A 19,919-nucleotide genomic window follows, 5' to 3' on the forward strand; every position below is an offset into this window, starting at 1 on the left:
ACAACATGGCTGTTAGGAGCGAATTGGCTTTTTCCTCAAAAAACACAGAAGGAATCCAGATTGAGACTGAGGCCACTATTATTGCTCCATACCCAGTGGTTCATCGGAAAGAGGGAGGGTGGAATGGACAGAATGTGCTAAAATCTGTCAATCAAACAAGAAAAATGATATTCTTGTATTTATTTTCTGAAGAAATGTGATGATCACAGTCATGGCAATGTGTATGAAGGCCGGCGTGATGTCAGGTGTTGTCATATTGTTACTGTCAGCACCAGAAGATGGCTGGCTCCTCATCACAGCACTCCATTTTTCTTCTTTTTAGCATATTTATTCAACATATTTGCACATTTCCTCCCAGACTTGTATCTTTTCTAACCTATCATTAGGTTGTGGTGGTGGCTTGCACAAAGAATGAAATAAAAACATGGAGCAGAGCATCTCTTTTTAGCCAAACTCCCAGTGGGAACATTACAACACGGACAAACAAATAAATGACCGTTTTACTGCAGATGGAAAAGATTTAACACTGTTCAGATACTAGTGCTAGCATAAAGAGAGGAGCTACAGTTGGGTGTTTGTGAACGTGTACTTTTGAGGTATTACTCCGCATTATGTAACCCTGTTGTTTTTCTTGGATGCGTGCGGGAGTGTGGGCTTGAAATGCAGTTCAGTGTGCTCTCTCTCTCTGAAGGTGATTTTCATAGAGGAAGTTCATTTTTAGTGACTGGGTGAGTGAAGCCTTGTAATTTCCTCCTTCAGCATTCTCATATCATATGACAAATAAAACCATGAGCTACAGAAAACTAATATTACAGACTTGCATGCAGAAATAAACATGCACAAACTCCTTCCCCGTCTTCAACCCTGCTGCAAAAGCTGTTGCACACAAACAGGTGTCCTAGCAAAGGCTTCGCATCCACCTGTGATTATGTGGTGGCGGGTAGGGCGGGGGTAGACGGGGTCAATTGTCAAAAACTGCGGCACTGAAAGCGCAAAGGAGAAATGTGATTGGAGGGCTGGGTTGGAGGTTGCCCTGGTTTCCTTCCACTATCAGCGCAGCTGATCTGCCGCCGGCGATGGCAGGCCCAGGGAACGCGGAGACGGTTCAACCACACAGCCCAGACTCCTGCTCAGTGGTCAGAGTGGATTAACATTCGTTAAACTGGGGTACGGAAATAATTCTCAGACACTTTTGTCACAGGTTAAGAGGAAACTAGTAAGTACAAATGAGCTGATGCTTAAGCAACATGAGACTGAATAATAAATGAAAATAATAACACATCAAAGACTCCAGGGAGGAAAATTTAGTTCCCAACAGGAAACAAAACAGAACTTTGAATCATTCAACCCTAAAAACATCTTTGACTTGTCATTTTTCCAACACATCTGCAGTCAGCCACGCACGGAAGACAGATACGCCCGAGGCACTGCCTGCAGGGTTGACAACAGCCATGAATATCCACACCAGGCTGCAATTCTCATTTAGCAGAGCCAAGACATCCAGCCACCTGTCATACTCACTTTACCTTAATTTGATGTATATGGCTGTATGATGGATGCATTTAAAGCAAACTCACAGCAAGTACAGTGCTGAAGACATTTATTGGTACCTCTAAAGATGCATAAAAATATTTTGTATCAGAAGGACAATCTCCCACTGAAACATTTAAGAGAAATCCAACCTTTGAGTCCATTTGTTAGATTTACTTAGCCCTGATTTATTCATTTTACACTTTTACTCTTGTTCAAAGACACATCATTTACACATTTTCTGTCTGCAGTTTTGAAATGTTAATGTCCAGGTACTTTAAAGAGTTCATGTTGTCATTCACTCTAATTTAACAAAGTTCAGCTGAAAGAGAAACAGGCCCGCAGCATCACAGATCCACTACCATACGTATCAAAGACAAGGCATTTGATACAAACTCACCCTTGGTTTCTAAAAAAGTTCATTTTTACTCTCAAGGTCAAAGAGCTAATGGTACCAGTTAAAGTCCCAATATCGTATAGAAAACTCCAATAAGCATGTAGCTGGTGTTTACCTGCCTACTGTTGCCATGGTGAGTCATTGAGCGTGAGTGAAAGAAATGGGATTCTAGATCATATGATCTTTATCCTCCAGAAAAACAGAAAATTCTAGATTACTTACATCTAGGGTTGAGCAATAAATTGATTTTATCAATAAATAAAACATTTTTTCCACAACTGCACTACTTTGATTTCCATACTTCAGAATGATGTTAGCCCACCTAACACTACCATCCTTTTTTGAGAAGGATGTTTTAGAGCTTCTTTTTATTACAACTTTGAATTCAGGTCAACTCACAGGAATGATTTAAATAAAAACCTTTTTTTTAATGATATTTTCTCTTTTTTAAGGATAAAAGTGAGGCTAAAAAATTGATTAAAATTGAGAATTTAAATCTGTATTTAAAAAAAAAGGCAATTTTACTTTTAAGCCCTAGTTACATCTACTCTAATTGTATTGATTGTTGTTTTTCTTTATCACACGAGACGCGTACTCAGAGCTCAGGCTCGAGGTTTTTCAAGCAAATGAGCCAAAAATTAAGACTGTGTCCTTGTAAAGAGTTTACAACTTCAAAGATTCAAAACTACAAAAATGGCAAGAATAAAAATTACTTTACATTAGCTCTGCAAATTAATATTAGCAAGGACTCAAGTCCTTTAGTTCAGACCACATGCAGCAGCTGAAAGCCTCTCGCTTTAAAACCTAGAAGCTAATCCTCAGCATAACCCAGTAACTCCATCCAAAACCTTAAGATTTCAACCAGAAGCAGCTGATTAGTGGAACCCATGAATGTCAAGTGTACGGATATGTTGGTGGCTTTTACTGATAGCAATAGTTAGCGACCCAAAGCACCTTACATAACTTTGGCAATTTCGGAAGCCAAAATATTAAGAGGATGTACACTCCTAATCAAATTATGCATTCCCCATCTGCAGCACAACGGCACTTCATGTTGGGATGCATTTACTCCAGAGCTCATAAATTAAGCAGAACCGGACGTCATCTTTGTAAGCAGCGGGTCCCCATATGCATGCAGGAATGTGTAGTGTGGGTGTGGTGGCTTGGTTGGCGGGCCGGGCCTAATAAACATCAGGACTAGTTCAGGGAGAGGTCAGAGGAAAAACAGTTGGCCGCGTACAGTGGTAGACCCACGAGATACATCCAAATGTCGTCCAGTTTCCCCCTCCGCCCAAAAACCCCCGGGGGAAAACAAAGGGAAAACGTGCACACGTTCCCAGATGACGAGGACCGCGGCACGGATATGGTCGAGGGTCACGAGGAGGGAGACGAGGTTACGAAGGGCTGGAGGGGTGTGGAGGCGGACAGTGGAGGATGCAGATGTGCGGTGCGGTGGAGAGGAGAGGCACGATGGGAGGAAATACAAGAAGCTATTGTTTGGAGAGAAAAGATAGGAACGGAGCCACGAGAGAGGCAGCTGAGGATTATTCACCACAGACATACAGAACACCAGTCAGACATTCCCAACTGGTCACATGATCGGGAAAGGTCACTATGCTTTTCAGGAAGGGATGTAATTTATGTTGAGGTGACATTACCTGCAAACATAGAACAATGGAGAGGCTAAAAGCAACTGAAGGGTGACGCATCATCCTTCTTGTAAAGGTTTCCACTACAGAGTTCAACAGGGTGGAGATGCAAATAATACTTATCAATGGAAACGCACTCCTCCATGGGCTGCCACCTTATCGTGGTGGAGGGGTTTGAGTGCCCCAATGATCCTAGGAGCTATGCTGTCTGGGGCTTCATGCCCCTGGTAGGGTCACCCAAGGCAGACAGGTCCTAGGTGAGGGACCAGACAAAGTGCAGCCCGAAGACCCCAATGATGAAGGAAAACCTTGGACTTGGTGTTCCCTCGCCCGGACGCGGGTCACCGGGGCCCCACTCTGGAGCCAGGCCTGGAGGGGGGGCACGATGGCGAGCGTCTGGTGGCCGGGCTTTTACCCATGGAGCCCGGCCGGGCTCAGCCCGAAGAGGAAACATGGGCCCCCCCTCCCATGGGCCCACCACCCGTGGGAGGGGCCAAAGGGGTCGGGTGCACTGTGTGATGGGTGGCGGCCAAGGGAGGGGACCCTGGCGGTCCGATCCTCGGTTGCAGAAACTGGCTCTTGGGACGTGGAATGTCACCTCTCTGGTGGGGAAGGAGCCGGAGCTAGTGCGTGAGGTCGAGAGGTTCCGGCTAGAAATAGTCGGTCTCACCTCGACGCATGGCTCTGGTTCTGGAACCAGTCTCCTTGAGAGGGGCTGGACATACTTCCACTCTGGAGTTGCCCAGGGAGAGAGACGTCGGGCAGGAGTGGGCATACTTGTTGCTCCCCATCTCGGCGCCTGTACGTTGGGGTTTACCCCGGTGAACGAGAGGGTAGGATCCCTCCGCCTACGGGTGGGGGGACGGGTTCTGACTGTCGTTTGTGCTTACGGGCCGAACGACAGTTCAGATTACCCACCCTTTTTGGAGTCCTTAGAGGGGGTACTGGAGAGTCCTCCTCCTGGGGACTCCCTTGTTCTGCTGGGGGACTTCAACGCTCACGTGGGCAACGACAGTGAGACCTGGAGGGGCGTGGTTGGGAGGAACGGCCCACCCGACCTGAACTCGAGCGGTGTTCTGTTGCTGGACTTCTGTGCTCGCCATGGATTGTCCATAACGAACACCATGTTCAAGCATAAGGGTGTCCATATGTGCACTTGGCACCAGGACACCCTAGGCCGCAGTTCGATGATCGACTTTGTCATCGTTTCATCGGATCTGCGGCCGTATGTCTTGGACACTCGGGTGAAGAGAGGTGCGGAGCTGTCCACTGACCACTACCTGGTGGTGAGTTGGCTCCGGTGGCGGGGGCGAAAGCCGGTCAGACCTGGCAGGCCCAAACGTGTTGTGAGGGTCTGCTGGGAACGTCTGGCGGAATCCCCTGTGAGACGGAGCTTTAACTCCCATCTCCGGCAAAACTTCGAACACGTCCCGGGGGAGGTGGGGGACATGGAGTCTGAGTGGACCGTGTTCCGTGCCTCCATTGTCGAGGCGGCCGATTGGAGCTGTGGCCGCAAGGTTGTCGGTGCCTGTCGCGGCGGCAACCCTCGAACCCGTTGGTGGACACCTTCGGTGAGGGATGCCGTCAGGCTGAAGAAGGAGTCCTATCGAGCCTTTTTGGCCTGTGGGACTCCGGAAGCAGCTGATGGGTACCGGCGGGCGAAGCGGCATGCGGCTCGGGCGGTTGCTGAGGCAAAAACTCGGGTGTGGGAGGAGTTTGGAGAGGCCATGGAGAAAGACTTCCGCACGGCTTCGAGGCGATTCTGGTCCACCATCCGGCGTCTCAGGGGGGGAAGCGGTGCAGCACCAACACTGTTTATAGTGGGGATGGTGTGCTGCTGACCTCTACTCGGGACGTTGTGGGCCGGTGGGCAGAGTACTTCGAAGACCTCCTCAATCCCACCAACATGCCTTCCACTGAGGAAGCGGAGCCTGGGGATTCTGGGTTGGGCTCTCCAATCTCTGGGGGCGAGGTCGCCGAGGTGGTTAAAAAGCTCCTCGGTGGCAAGGCCCCGGGGGTGGATGAGATCCGCCCGGAGTTCCTTAAGGCTCTGGATGTTGTAGGGTAGTGTTGGTTGACGCGACTCTGCAATATCGCATGGACATCGGGGGCAGTTCCCCTGGATTGGCAGACTGGGGTGGTGGTCCCCCTGTTCAAAAAGGGGGACTGGAGGGTGTGCTCCAATTATAGAGGGGTCACACTCTTAAGCCTCCCTGGCAAGGTCTATTCAGGGGTCCTGGAGAGGAGGGTCCGTCGGATAGTCGAACCTCGGATTCAGGAAGAGCAGTGTGGTTTTCGTCCTGGTCGTGGAACACTGGACCAGCTCTACACCCTCAGCAGGGTCCTGGAGGGTGCATGGGAGCTCGCCCAACCAGTCTACATGTGTTTTGTGGACTTGGAGAAGGCGTTCGACCGTGTCCCTCGGGGAGCCCTGTGGGGGGTTCTCCGGGAGTATGGGGTACCGGGCCCTTTGATACGGGCTGTCAGGTCCCTGTATGACCGGTGTCAGAGTCTGGTCCGCATTGCCGGCAGTAAGTCGGGCTCGTTTCCGGTGAGAGTTGGACTCCGCCAGGGCTGCCCTTTGTCACCGATTCTGTTCATCACTTTCATGGACAGAATTTCTAGGCGCAGCCAAGGTGTTGAGGGGATCCGATTTGGTGGCCTCAGGATCTCATCTCTGCTTTTCGCAGACGATGTGGTCCTTTTGGCTTCATCAGATCGTGATCTGCAGCTCTCGCTGGATCGGTTCGCAGCCGAGTGTGAAGCGGCCGGGATGGGGATCAGTGCCTCCAAATCCGAGGCCATGGTCTTGAGCCGGAAAAGGGTAGAGTGCCTTCTCCGGGTCAGGGGGGGTGTCCTGCCCCAAGTGGAGGAGTTTAAGTATCTCGGGATCTTGTTCACGAATGGGGGAAGAAGGGAGCGGGAGATCGACAGGCGGATTGGCGCAGCGTCTGCTGTCAAGCGGGCGCTGTACCGGTCCGTCGTGGTGAAGAGAGAGCTGAGCCAAAAAGCGAAGCTCTCGATTTACCGGTCGATCTACGTTCCCACCCTCATCTATGGTCATGAGCTTTGGGTCATGACCGAAAGAACGAGATCGCGGATACAAGCGGCCGAAATGGGTTTTCTCCGTAGGGTGGCTGGGCTCTCCCTTAGAGATAGGGTGAGAAGCTCAGTCATCCGGGAGGGACTCAGAGTAGAGCCGCTGCTCCTTCACATCGAGAGGAGCCAGTTGAGGTGGCTCGGGCATCTGGTCAGGATGCCTCCTGGACGCCTCCCTGGTGAGGTGTTCCGGGCACGTCCCACCGGGAGGAGGCCCCGGGGAAGACCCAGGACACGCTGGAGGGACTATGTCTCTCGGCTGGCCTGGGAACGCCTCGGGATTCCCCCGGAAGAGCTGGAAGAAGTGGCTGGGGAGAGGGAAGTCTGGGCCTCCCTTCTGAAGCTGCTACCCCCGCGACCCGACCTCGGATAAGCGGAAGAAGATGGATGGATGGATGGATGGAAACGCAAACCACAAATTTCATGATTCTCAAACTGTAGTACAATTACCACTGGAAGTACTTCTATCGTCTTTCGTGGTAATTGGAGGAAAATTCTAAGTTCCATCTTTTAAAGGAAGCAAATTGCAATGTCAAGAAACAGTATTGATGTTCTGTCACCTTTAATGGTCTCAGATTGTTGAACAAATTAAAGAGAAAAGAAAAGCTGAGTAAATACTAACGGCTTTGTGAAGTAAAAAATGTATTTATGACATACAGACATGATTCAAACCGACCTAGCACGATGGAAAAGTTGTTGTTCTATTGCACATTTACAAATTTTGGCCCATTTATTTGATAAAGTAAGATGTTAATGCAATACAAATGAACATTATATTCATTTATGTTTTAATGGATCTGACCAGAACATTTATCTAATTTTCATGAACAGTTCATAAACAAATACAGTGCACCTATAAACTGTAACGAAGACACAATTTTGAAGTTTATTTTTCTGTTTTTTACCTACTCATCCCTGGTTGAGACTAAGGCAAGTTTGGCTATTTTTGTTTTAGTTATAAGTTTAAAACCACAAAAACTTTAAGTTTCTCACAACTCAAAGTTATTTTAATGGGAGACAGGAAGCGAGCGACATTCATTTTCTCCAGCTGTTGTGCACAGTTGGTCAGCTGGCTGAAAGAAGCCTTTCAGCTGTTTGAAAATTCTTAAGGCCATGGAAAACACAGACACAGTGTGGAAACTAAATCTGCACTAATTGTCAAAACATATGTTTTGAGATACAGCTTACATTTTTCTACTCTGTTTATAATAAATTATCTTCTTAACTGAAAGCTTGAGGGACTTTGGGGATTGAAAGAGACCGGATTATTTCCCCAAAGCGATCACATCAGTAGATTAATTTGTTTCTAGAACAATCAGGTCAGTCATGAAACACAGACAGGATGAACACCCAGCCTCTCTACCCCCATCCCGCCTCGAGCGCTTACTAGAAAGCAGCGAGTTGGGAGTACGTGGCTGCAGCGATAAGAAGCTGTTGATCAAGGCCTTCAATGAAAGATCACACTGCATTAAATCATGATGATTACCACCGCACCCTGTGACTGCGGGTGGAAAAAAAACAAATCACTGCCTGCCTCTCTTCGGCACTACTGTTACTCCTCATCTGTGCAAATCGTTCACAAGCTGATCTCATCCATGAGCTCAACATTTTATCTTTATTCAGCCGGAGAGCAAGATGTGTTCGGGAACGACAGACGCATAAATCTGCTTCTCTTTAGCTGGATGCACAACTCAGGAAGTCTTGAAACAGCGTCAGGATGTGATGAAACCATTAACCCCAGTGAGGCAGCAGGTAGCGCCGCGCTCTGTTAGACAAGGTGTGTGCTGAATTTGTGGCCAGGTTGGAGCTTTTTATGCCCTGATTATCTGTAATTATTGTTTCTCAAAATTACAAAACATGAATGCATAAAGAGAAAAGAGCAAACTTCTTCTTGGGATGGTTGTAAAAGAGAAAATAAAATAATAATAATAATAAAAAAACAGGAATGTGTGGAATTAGGGAAATAGCGGTGGTGTTCCACATCATCATCATGTGATACTTAAGTCAGATAAATGTCAAATAAATATTCTTATGTAACTTCAAAGTATGTGTGGGGAAGAAGAGCACCATTATTAGGAAAGGTTATAGCACCAGAAGCTTTAAATGAGTGGGTGAGGAAAGCCCCATCAGGCCGAAATATAAACAAGACTGCACATTACTGAGAGGTTGCGTTAGTCCGAAAAATTTAATTATTCTTTTTCAGGCAAAAACTAATTTATTTCACTACAGATCCACATTAAACGATGACTCATACTGAAACTTATATATGTATTTATCATTTTATAAATTAGAGACTAGCACAAAATGAGACAGCAGTTTTCTGGGATCTATCCTAGAGTTAAAAATGTTTAGCTGGATAAAACACATGGAGATGAACCTGATGAACCAGGTGAAATAAGGAAAACAGCTCAGATTCTTTAACAGATTCTGGATGAAAGCTGGGTAGACATCTAATGGTTCTGCTTTTAGCCTGATGGCAACAGTTCAAAATGTCCACAGAGAGGGTGTGAAGAGTGTCTGACAACATTCAGAACCAAATTCAGATTCTGAAAAGAGCGTAGAGACTCCAAAGATGTTCTCAGCTCCCCTCACAATCTGCTGCAGGACTATACTGTTGAAATGCAGTGTCAAAATCCCAACTACTGATGTTCTGAGGATGTCTTACAAAACATAAATTAGGTTTTAGGAGTAAAATACAAGCCATATATTATATTTTGATACTGCTTGTACTCCCAGTATTATTATATGTGTGGTTGCTGCCACAAGAGTTTCCAAGTATACAGAAAAAAAGCGTATGGAGTTCCATCTTTAAAAAAATGTTTTTAGGAATTGAATGAAGTTTACCAAACTTACTTTATTAGCATTTGTTTAACTTGAAACGTACTAAACTAACTTTAAATTTAATTCCTTGTGACCGATTAATGAAGTAGGATCACTTGTTCTCTTTCTTCAGTGTAGAGTTTTTTTCTTTGAAACCAATGGCATACTTTTTAAAACTTTCACATGAAAACAGATGTCAAACTTTGGTTTATTGGAATTTAGACTTAGGCGAGTAAATTTTAATCGTTTTAGATTAGTTTTGGTAATTTGCAATAAGAGATTTAACACTCAACTACTGATTCTGTACTTTTTTACCCTCCCATCTGCCTAATCTTTTCTGGCTGCAACATAGAAATAATATAGAGATAACAGTTTCTTTATATGATTCATGAAAATAACTGTCATATTGGGAATCCAGTTAAATTGAAATATGTCAAGAAGTGTGACTTCTTTTGGTTTGAAAGACCTGGTTCAGAAATATAGCGAAGCCTGCCTGCCATTTCTTTTATATCATCACATGAAAGCTCAGTGCAGACAGGCCTACTGCCTCCCAGCATCCTTCAATCTCTGGCCCTGTCACAGCAGATGCCTTTGATCTGTCTAATCAGTGAACATCAGGAACCATTTTGACAGAATCCTGGGTGGAACATCTTCTCCACACACAGACGCTCAGCATCCAGCTCCATGTGAACCTTAAGAAGCTGGAAGCTGATGTTTAGACGAGAGCTGGGAGGGTGGGGTTCTTTCCCACACAAGGTATGGAGAAACCTTGGAATAAGGATGTGCAAACAATCTAGGCATGTGTTTTTACAATGCTAGTGTCTGTCCGGACAGCTGGAGAGCAAAGACTGGCAGTCTTCCCTGAGAAACAAGAGGTGATCCTCTGCCTAAGCCAGCAGGGAGAAGAGTGTTCAACCACATTTCCAGAGTGTTCCTCCTATAGGGAGCATATTCTACACAGAACGCTGCAGCATGTGTTCTCACAGGGGTGAATGACATCAACTGGATATGATATGATAAACGCAAACATTTGGGATTCGTAAAACCGCCGGTCCCACAGCTACAACGCTGTTAGCTGTTGCTGTAAATTGCAGAATGCTACACTTACAAATGAATTCCTGTCAACGTAAAGGGACATACGCACCTGCACTGGCAGGCTCCCAAAGCTCTTTATCATTTTTTTGTTCCCCATCGAGAAAAAGGCCAAATTTCATTATGTGCTCTGAGCCATTTACACCCACACATGCTGTCCCAAATCTAAACGCTCCATTCCTAGATCCTCCTGCACATAAAAAGTGGGAATGAGAGGCAAAGTGATCATTTAGAAAACAGGAACAATATCCTTTAACTAATGACCTGCTCATTCCAGCTGGCCTGACGATGTAACCACAAAAAAAACTAAAAGCTTTCAGGATCATCGCGCCCCCAAACAGGTGCCTTCTCTCCCTCAGTCCCCATGTGTCTTCCATCAACTCAACCATTCTGAACTTTGACCTGAAAGCACAGGTGACAGGTGTGCTTGCATTAGTGCAGTCATGCTGGGAGGAAAACACTGAACTACATCTCACACAAGTGAACAGTGGAACCTTTTCCAACAGCTTTAAGATTATTGCAAAAACAGACGCAGGATGCGAAGTGGCCTCCAGACCAAAAAGGGTTAAGCTTAATGCAACTATGAGAGTTTAGTATTTTTTTTATTTAAAACCTGTTTTTCATGGTATGACTTAATATTCCAATATGGACTATTTTAGGCAATTTGCGGGTTCCAAAATGGGAAACGAGCTTTTAAGATTGTGCACTTTGTATTTTAGCACTGATTTTATATCTCAGTGTAGTTTTCGTGTTATTTTTTTATATTTTTACACCAACCTGTAAAATGATTACAGAGACATTTTGTAAATTATAATGAAAACAAATTGTTGAGCATGTTTAAATGCACATGCTCAACAAAGTGAAAAAAAAAGCAAAAAAAAACATTTACCTTTCAGTGTTTAAATTTCCATTTCATTGAATTCATACATTTTTAGTTAATCCTTACATGACTCTGTTAGCAACTGACGGAAAACATGTCTGAGGCGGTGCTGTACCTGCAGCAGCATGGACCAGGACGCTCTGGTTGGGCCGCAGGTTGCCAAAGTCAAACAGCATCAGGTAGGCGGTGATGTAGTTGACTGGGAGGGCAGCTGCCTCCTCAAAACTCATCCCGTCTGGGATGAGGAAGGTGTGGCTGGCTGGAACCACAGCCACCTCCTGCCACAGCCCAAAGCGGTTCAGCACCATCACCTTGTCACCAACCTAAAAAACAAGACAGTGAATGATGAGACGGACTCACTGAAAATCAGAAAACAAATGGTGCCAAGGAAACATTTATTGTCTTGGCTCGTAATTCCTGTGACTCACATCCTGGTAAATGGATAAAACGATCCCATAACTTTTAAAGCAGTGGTTTTCTGGAGTTTCAGCTGTTACTTTTCTAATTTCTTGCATGAGTTGGCTGTGCAGCAATGCTACTGCTAGCTTGAGCGTAAATAGAAACACCTTGCGGTGATTTGGAGCAATTTTATTTTAAGGCTATTTATGTCCTACTCTTTTTTTAGATAAATTTTTAGTACATTTGATTTAAAAAAAAATCTATTTGTCATTTGCTTCTGCTTATGTGTGGATCCCAGTGGATCCCTGGATGATTGTGGTTTAGTTTTTTTTTTTTTGCTCATTTTTCTGTGAAACCTATCTAGAGCATAAAGCATGCAATATTCTAAAGAAAATTTAGCTTGGAAGCTAAAATACTTTGGCTGGCGTTTGCAAAGCAGCCAGGAAAGTAGCATTCAAATCCTTTGGCACTGATTGGTTTTACCCCCAAGAGTGGCAACAATGAAAATGATGGGGGCTTATGCTGAAGTGCAAAGATAGTTTAAACTATGCATATTCCACACTAATATTATATGACAATTGACAAAGATGGTATTTTAAGGCTGTGGAAAAATAAGGAACAAAATCCTGAAGTCATTGGTGTCCTGCTATGTGAACCTGAACTGTTTCTATGACACATTTGTGAAAGATGCAAATTGCGTGCAGCGATGGTAAGAATGGGAAATATTGTTTGCTCAGACAAGGTCATTTGCTGAAAAAGAAACACTAGGCATGCAAAGGCGCAACCATAAATAAAAAAAAATACTATAAAATTTGTATGGCTGAGAACATGGATGGTTTTAATGGCTCAAAAGACATCAAGAAAAAAGTAACAGAAGAAGAACATACCCAAAACAACATAATTTTTAAAAATATAAATAAATGCGATTAGGAAAAAAAGATTAATCATGATGATTTGATAAATCAATAGAATAATGAAATACTGAGTTAATTGTTAGTTACAGCCCTTAATGTAATTTTCACCAACAGTTTTGGTTCCTTTAAATTTTAAGGGCAACGTGTAGCAACCTGTGCATTCCCATCTCCTCGGCACCCCACCTTTTCTTATCAGAGCAGGATTCTCAAATACACAACTGTCTCTTTCCAGAAGAATGAGCCATGATATAAACTTCCCCCCCAGCCCCAAAACCAGCCAATCAGGAGAGCTCACTCGAGGGACACAGGAAACAGAGACGACAGCCGCATTATAACTCTCTTCCTGTTTTCTTCCTCCCCCCTCTTATCCAGTCCTCCCAACATAGCCTTCCCTCCCACCCCATTTCCATTCTCCTCACTTTTTCTCTTCCCTTCTTTCTCTTTCACTTCCTGAGTCGTTTTCCTCTTACAACTTTAGAACGTCTTCCTTCCCCTTCTCCAGTTCCCCTCCGTCTCATCCTGTCTGTCTTGTGTGGCGCTCCTGCTTTCATCCCCAGCTCCTCGTCTTGTTGTCTTCTTTTATCTTCTTCTTCCCCCCCTTGTGAGGAGTGTCCCCCATCCATCCCTTCTTCCTCATCAGCGTAACAGGACAATGGGGCCCATCTTCTCCCCTGGCTTCTCTCCACTCATCAGCCTCCCTGCCAGATTCTTCCTCATGGCTGAGCATAAGACAAGCTCTCTCCTCCTGGGAACAAACTCTATCTCCACCCGGACCTCTCTAATGGTCTGGAGGGAGCCATGCGTCTCGCTGTCAATCCTCTCCAATTAGAGAGATTCCCATCTCTTTCTTTCCGAGCCCTCGACTCACTGTCATTTGGTTTACTTTCTAAACTATATATAATTTAATTTTGCTGCTGTCGCTTGGTTCCTTTATTCTGTCTACATCTCCATCTTTTTGTCAAGGCGTTGGAGTCTTCAAACTCATCAAGCTCACTGGATAATTGGGGTGCAGTGCGGTACAAAAATCGATATGCGGGGGAGTTCAGGCTTTTACAGCAAAAAAAAAAAAAAAAACATGACTCACTCAGTCAAAAGGATCTGCCACTATTCTTTCATGCCCATGCAAAGCATGTGAGTTACTGTCAGTCATACAGACACATTAGTAGGAACATTCAAAGGAAAGCAAAAGGGCCTTGTGACACTTCTGTTTCAACATCTTCACAGTGTGACACAGAAACAAGCAGTCACTTCTTGCATTTCCTCTCAGCCTTCTTTCTGAGAAGTCTCAGTTGGGGTCAGGAGCGAGGGGGGAGGTCACCGAACAAAGACACTTCCAGTTAACTTTATATGAATAGACTTAATCAGATGGTGATTCAATTTTGGGGTATGCGGGCCCCCCGAGTCAGCTGACTTTGCTGACTTTTCTTTGCTTTGACAAGCTCAGCAAAAAATGTATAAGGGTGAACAGATTTTTTTGAGCTGCGTTTCTGAGTCAGAAAAAGAAAATGGTTAAATGCAACACTTATGAAGCTCACTCATCTGTGACTAAAGCCTGTGGGGTAACTGAACTTTAAGTGATACACTGCCTTAATACCCCTTACATGGTGTTAGGATGAACTCCATACCCAAAAATGAAACAATACGAGTCTCGTTTTGCATCAATTCAAATATTTGCTGCCCCTTACTACTTTAGTTTTGTTGATTTTTTGTATAAAGCTGCACAGATTAAATGTACTTTACTAACAAGATACATTTTATACTGGCTTATTTGTACATTTTCAAACTTTTGACAGAAATATTGTGAAAAAAATGAATTGGTTGAGTCTGGCTCATGACACTATGGTTAAAGACGATGGATGAACAGATTCTCACTGTAATGGATGACGCCAGTTTTTCATATATGCCAAATGGACAGTTGCCCAGGATCAAACAGACGATTTATCGCAAATTATGTCATTGCAGTTTTCAACAATATCACCACTGCAAGGTTTGTTAATATCATGCAGAGTTAATGAACTTAACATTTTGTATGAGCCCGAACCCCAGCAAGCCATTAGGCTGCAACATGTGCAGTCAGTTTGTTTTTTCAATTCTCGCCTACTTTCATATTCATGTATTATTTTGTGAATAAAACAAATCTGGATCTACCAAATGAGTGCATTTAATCCATTGCTGAGACATTCCCAATGAAAAAGGGCTGCTATGGCTACCTGTCCATCATGTGACCTGCTTTTTTAGCTTTTTGTACAGGCAGAGCTGTGCAGAAAGCAGCTGAAACTCTAGTCACTAATAATTATGATGTTCAAAGCAATTTTATGATGTATAAGAAGAACTTTTTTGTTCAATTTTAACACAAGATTAACTTGAACCACACCAAGATATTATTTTACAAGTTGATCTGTCAATGACTACATCAAAACAGAGAGCAAACATGTTAGCGTTAGCTTAGCATGTCAGTAACATGTGCCTCATGAAAACACAATTGAAGCAAGATGTGTTTACTGAAGACTGAAGCTGTATGTAAGCTAGTAACTTTGACATTTCTCTTTTGCTATTCAAATGAATGTATCACCTCATCTCATTTTGCAACTGGACAAACAAAGTGAAAGTTTCACCTTAGAAAATCAATTAAATTTTACTGTTTGCCTTGTATTGTTCTTTAAAAGTCAGCAACAAGTCGTCCTGCTTGTCATTAGAGGTATTCAGATATGACCAGTGGGTAAAGGGGGTTTCTCAAGATGACTTGAGACCAGATAGATAGGGAAGGGGGGCGATGAAGGGGGACGATGGAGGAAATACCAGACTGACAATGTGGACCGGAGGGAGGTAATTGAGAACATATGGATCAGATCCCTCCAAAACTCACCAATGGAGAGAGCCTCCATGTTTTTTAAACAAGCCTGGTGGAAGAGGGGAAAAAAAAGTGCTCCTACTTGGCATCAGGGGAGCTTTGGTGTGATTTGTGATGTTTCCTCTCTGTGTCCTCGCTTACTCTCCATTACTCTCCCAACAATCCCTCTTAGGTCATGTCGGGTGAGCTCACTGCAGGCTCACTCAACACTACCGAGGATCTGAATGAGTGCTTATTATGTAAAAGTTATAGAATTACAGCAAAATATAAAATCTGCAAGACAAAAGAAGTGGAATCAATCATCACATGAATAAGTGAGCCAGGATAAAGTCGGCCAGGACACATCTAAGCCATCCAACATAGATTACATTTCTATACGAATTTTCAATAGAGAAATCTAAATGTTTGCAATATTAATATCATAAGTTCATATAAAAACATATTTTATGGTTCTGAGAGGCAAACAAATTAGAGAGCGAGAAATGCCAAAAAGATGAAATAAAATCCCATTTGATTTGCTGCATATGTTACTTAATCTGTTTAAAAAGTATCATGTGTTTGGAGCTTTCTTAGGAGGAAACACTCAGACACACCCATTATGTGTCTGTGTGTGTGTGTGTGTGTGTGTGTGTGTGCGTGAGATGAATAGAGCAGCAGAGAGTGAACCTCCCTAAATAAAAGCTGCAACATCGTGGTCAGCAAATTCCCTCTGAGTTAGAAGTAAAAAAAAAAAAAAAAAAAAAAAAACTGATCTCAGAGATCTCCAGTGATTAGAGGGATTGGCTCTTAATTCAATTAGCTAAAAAAAACCAAAAAAAAAAAACCAAGGCTGCCAGTGGACATGGGAGTGTGATGACAAGCTGCATATGTGCGCGCGATTGTGTCGTTTGTGACCTTTAAATCCAATCAACATCACTGACAATGAGGACAGCAGCAATAAATTAATCTGGGCTGAACTTTCACCGTGCACCGCGTGCATCCTGCGCTCAGACGCACGCGCCACGCCCAGCCAGGTGAAGTCGGTCTGCTCGCGCTTGCATCACACATGTGCTAATCAGGGTGTTATCCGGAATATGATGCTCAAACAATGTGAATCATCACGCTGTGTGTTAGGTGAAATTGCCTTTCAGAGACGTTGCCGAGGTGATGCCATGCAGCCAGGAAAGAGCCACGAGCGACCACTGGCCTGTGACTCATCACGAAATGCAAAAGACACTAAACCCCCCAAACAATTTGCGCGTTTTATTACTTTCCTTATAGTAAGATTTGAAATTTAATTATGCTATAATTATTGCTGCACATATATTCGAGCCTGCAGGCTTGCAGCTATGAGGACAAAGACGGCCCCACTGCTCACACCTGACGGTGTCTGTTCCTGCCGCGCCTCGCCCTTTTCCACTCAGCGCGTTTGTGCGCCACCGTCGCTCCCGGTAACAAAAGACGTCGCTGACTCCGATCTCCTCCACCGGTGTCAAACCACACCAACCACTGTGAGCTCCTTCCGATGACTCTCCAAAATAAATTGCTGTCTCCGCCAAAATCAACGTCTTTGAATTCACAGTTGCCACTTACGCAGATGCTGGCACGTCACAGTGTTAGCTCCACACCCCTCCCCCCTCCGTTTATGATTCTTTTTTATTATTATTACGTTGCGCTGTTCATTCTAAGTGTGTGTGATCAAAAACAGATCCAATTCGCAACGGAGAGAGGAGAGCTTTAACTTTGAAAGCAAGAAACTCCAATTTCCTGCATCGCCGCTTGCCAGCTTAACGCAGCGCTCCGCACCGTGGCGCACATCAAGGCGCACAGCAGCGTGGGTGCAGCGAGGATCGAAGGCATCTCGTGGATTTAAATGGTCTTATTTAGCTTTACGCTTACAACACACGCAGCGTGGACAGACAGAAACAACAGATTGCATCTTTGCAACTTATTTGCAGCTTATAATGGAAGTTGGCTTAAGTTGCAAAAAATGGTGAGACAGAAGGGGCGACGCCTGCTTCTGGCGGCATTACAACTTGTGTCATCAAAACACTTTTTTACAGACATTAAAGGATTCCAGATCCGACAAATAAACCAATAAACTCAACTTTTATGCTCCTCAATTATTCAGACATGAGAACTAACTGAATAAGTTGCATATTAACAGCCAATATAGCGCAATCAAAATGCACAAACTGATCGTAATTATTGTTACATTTGTTTAAAAAAAATCTATTTGAGCCTTGAAGCTTGAAGTTCATTATATTGTGCCACTGACACAATGAGGCTGCGCTGCCGTCTCCGAGCAGCCAGTGAAGCCTGACACGCCCATATATCCACAAAGCGCCCCAAACCGAGCTGATATTAAAAAATATTCATCACTTTCATATTAAAATAAACACAGAAACAAATATTCATCTGAATGCAAAGAATGCTGGAGGGATGTGCGCTTACTTTTCTGTCCGTCACTTCTTCCCCCACAGCCTCCACCACCCCGGAGCACTCCATTCCCGGGGTGACCGGCGGGGACGGCAGCCGGTCGTAGAGACCCTGTCTGGCCATCAGGTCGGCGAAGTTGAGCCCGCAGACCTTGACCCGGACCAGCACCTCGCCGGCTTTGAGCGCCGGCTTGCCCTTCTTCACCTGCAGCTTGACTTTATCATAGCCTCCGTAGCCGGTGAGCACCAGAGCGCGGTAGGTGAACGTCTCCTCCTCGGGGGCCTTCTCGGTGGTCGCCGCCGGGGTGGCCGCTGCCTCCGCGGACTCCGTCTTGGGCGGCTCGGCTTTGGGCTCCTCGGCGGGCTTGGTCTCCTGCTTCTGGTCCACGGCGTTTTGCTGCTGAGCAGGTGCGTCCTCTCCAGACATTGTTGTGCAGAGACGGTGGGGGGATTCTAGAAAAAAATAACTTTAAAAGGTTTTTTTTTTGTTTGCTTGTTTTTACTTCTTTTTTTTTTCTTTTTTTTTTTGGTGAATTCTGCAGCCGTTGACGGTTTCTCCCGGCAGGCAGTGCACGATTTGCTTTGCAAGAATAAAAAGAAAAAGTCAGAGTTTCTCTTTTCAGCAGTCTTGCATGGAGACACAAACCCCGACAAAGTGGGTTGATCAGTGGCTGTCAACGCCGCGCTCTGACTGAGAGTGTGAGTGGGGCGAGACGGAGGCAAACTGGAAAACACGGAAAAATTCAGGGATTGGCTTATGTGGCTGTCTGGGTTTGGCTGTTCGGATGGAGCAATAAATTAAGTCCTTATAGCATTAAGCAGAGAGATCAGCTGGACAAATAGTCATAAGGAAGCAAAGCCAAGCTTAATAAAGCTAAAACCTGCTTTAAAACTGCTGGCCAGGCTATTCTATTAAAACAGTTCAACTGTAGATTACAAATACTTCTAATTATTTGGCTATTTTCTTATAAGGCTCATGAAATAGAAAATCCACCCTCTGAAAACTGAGTCTCCCATATCTACATACAGTGCCTTGAAAATGTACTCTTAATCCTTGAACAATTTCATATTTCTTCACATTGAAACAACAAACTTTATAATAGACAAACATTTAGAATCAGTGTGAACTGGATAAAAAAAAATATCTTTAAATGCTTTCACAAATGCTATTCTGTGAAGGCATTTCTAAAAGGTTTTTTTTCCCAGAGTGCCCCTGGTCCTGCTGAAGACACACATTCCCACAGCATTATGTTGCCGCCACCATGCTGTGGGCAGTATTGGTTTTCCGCTACGCTCTCTGACCAGAGCATCTTCTCCCACTTTTAATGGGAATCCTCATGACTTTCTCACCTTTCTCCCTGCCAGTAGCTGCTATGCTACATTTTTCAGATTTTAATTGGTAAAATCTTTTTTTAAACCTATTTATCATGTTCCTTTCACTTCAGTTGTGCACTACTTTTTGTTAGTCTTTCATAACACTGGAATAAAATACACTGATGTCTGTGATTATAATGCGATAAAACATGGACAAAAATTCAAGAGATTAAGAATTAAAGCTCTGTATTCCTGGTGATGTTTGTTGAGACCATCAATTTGAGATTTTCCTTGCCTTTTCTTCTTTATTTGCATGTTTTAAAGTATTTCTTCAAAGCTCTTCCTTTTATTTTGCATTGATTCAGCAAAATGTTTGAGCCACACTTGAGATTTCAAGACAGTTTGGCAGCAATAAAATGTACGAAAGCATTGTGGTTACCAATGCCAGCTAATCAGCTTGATTCTTATACTTCCTGTTCATTTAATACATTTATCTTAATCTTGCAGTCTAGCTACCCAGCTTTGGTTTCTATCAGTGCATATTTGTTAGTGTTAGA

At 44.2% G+C, this 19,919-nt stretch overlaps 1 protein-coding gene across 1 annotated transcript in view; it reads right to left on the reverse strand.

Moving 5' to 3' along the window:
• The window catches only part of vat1 (vesicle amine transport 1), a 40,960-nt gene extending 22,204 nt beyond the window's left edge, over positions 1-18,756 (reverse strand). Inside the window, exons 1-2 of the mRNA XM_028041517.1 lie at positions 18,065-18,756; positions 11,583-11,790 (exon numbers count right to left, since the gene is read on the reverse strand). Of these exons, the coding sequence (XP_027897318.1) occupies positions 11,583-11,790; positions 18,065-18,475 (619 nt within the window). The 5' untranslated portion in view covers positions 18,476-18,756. The remainder of the gene's footprint in view (positions 1-11,582; positions 11,791-18,064) is intronic.
• Between the last annotated feature and the right edge of the window lie 1,163 nt (positions 18,757-19,919).

The sequence above is a fragment of the Xiphophorus couchianus genome, chromosome 16 (assembly GCF_001444195.1).
Source record: "Xiphophorus couchianus chromosome 16, X_couchianus-1.0, whole genome shotgun sequence".
Taxonomy (NCBI): Eukaryota; Metazoa; Chordata; class Actinopteri; order Cyprinodontiformes; family Poeciliidae; genus Xiphophorus; species Xiphophorus couchianus.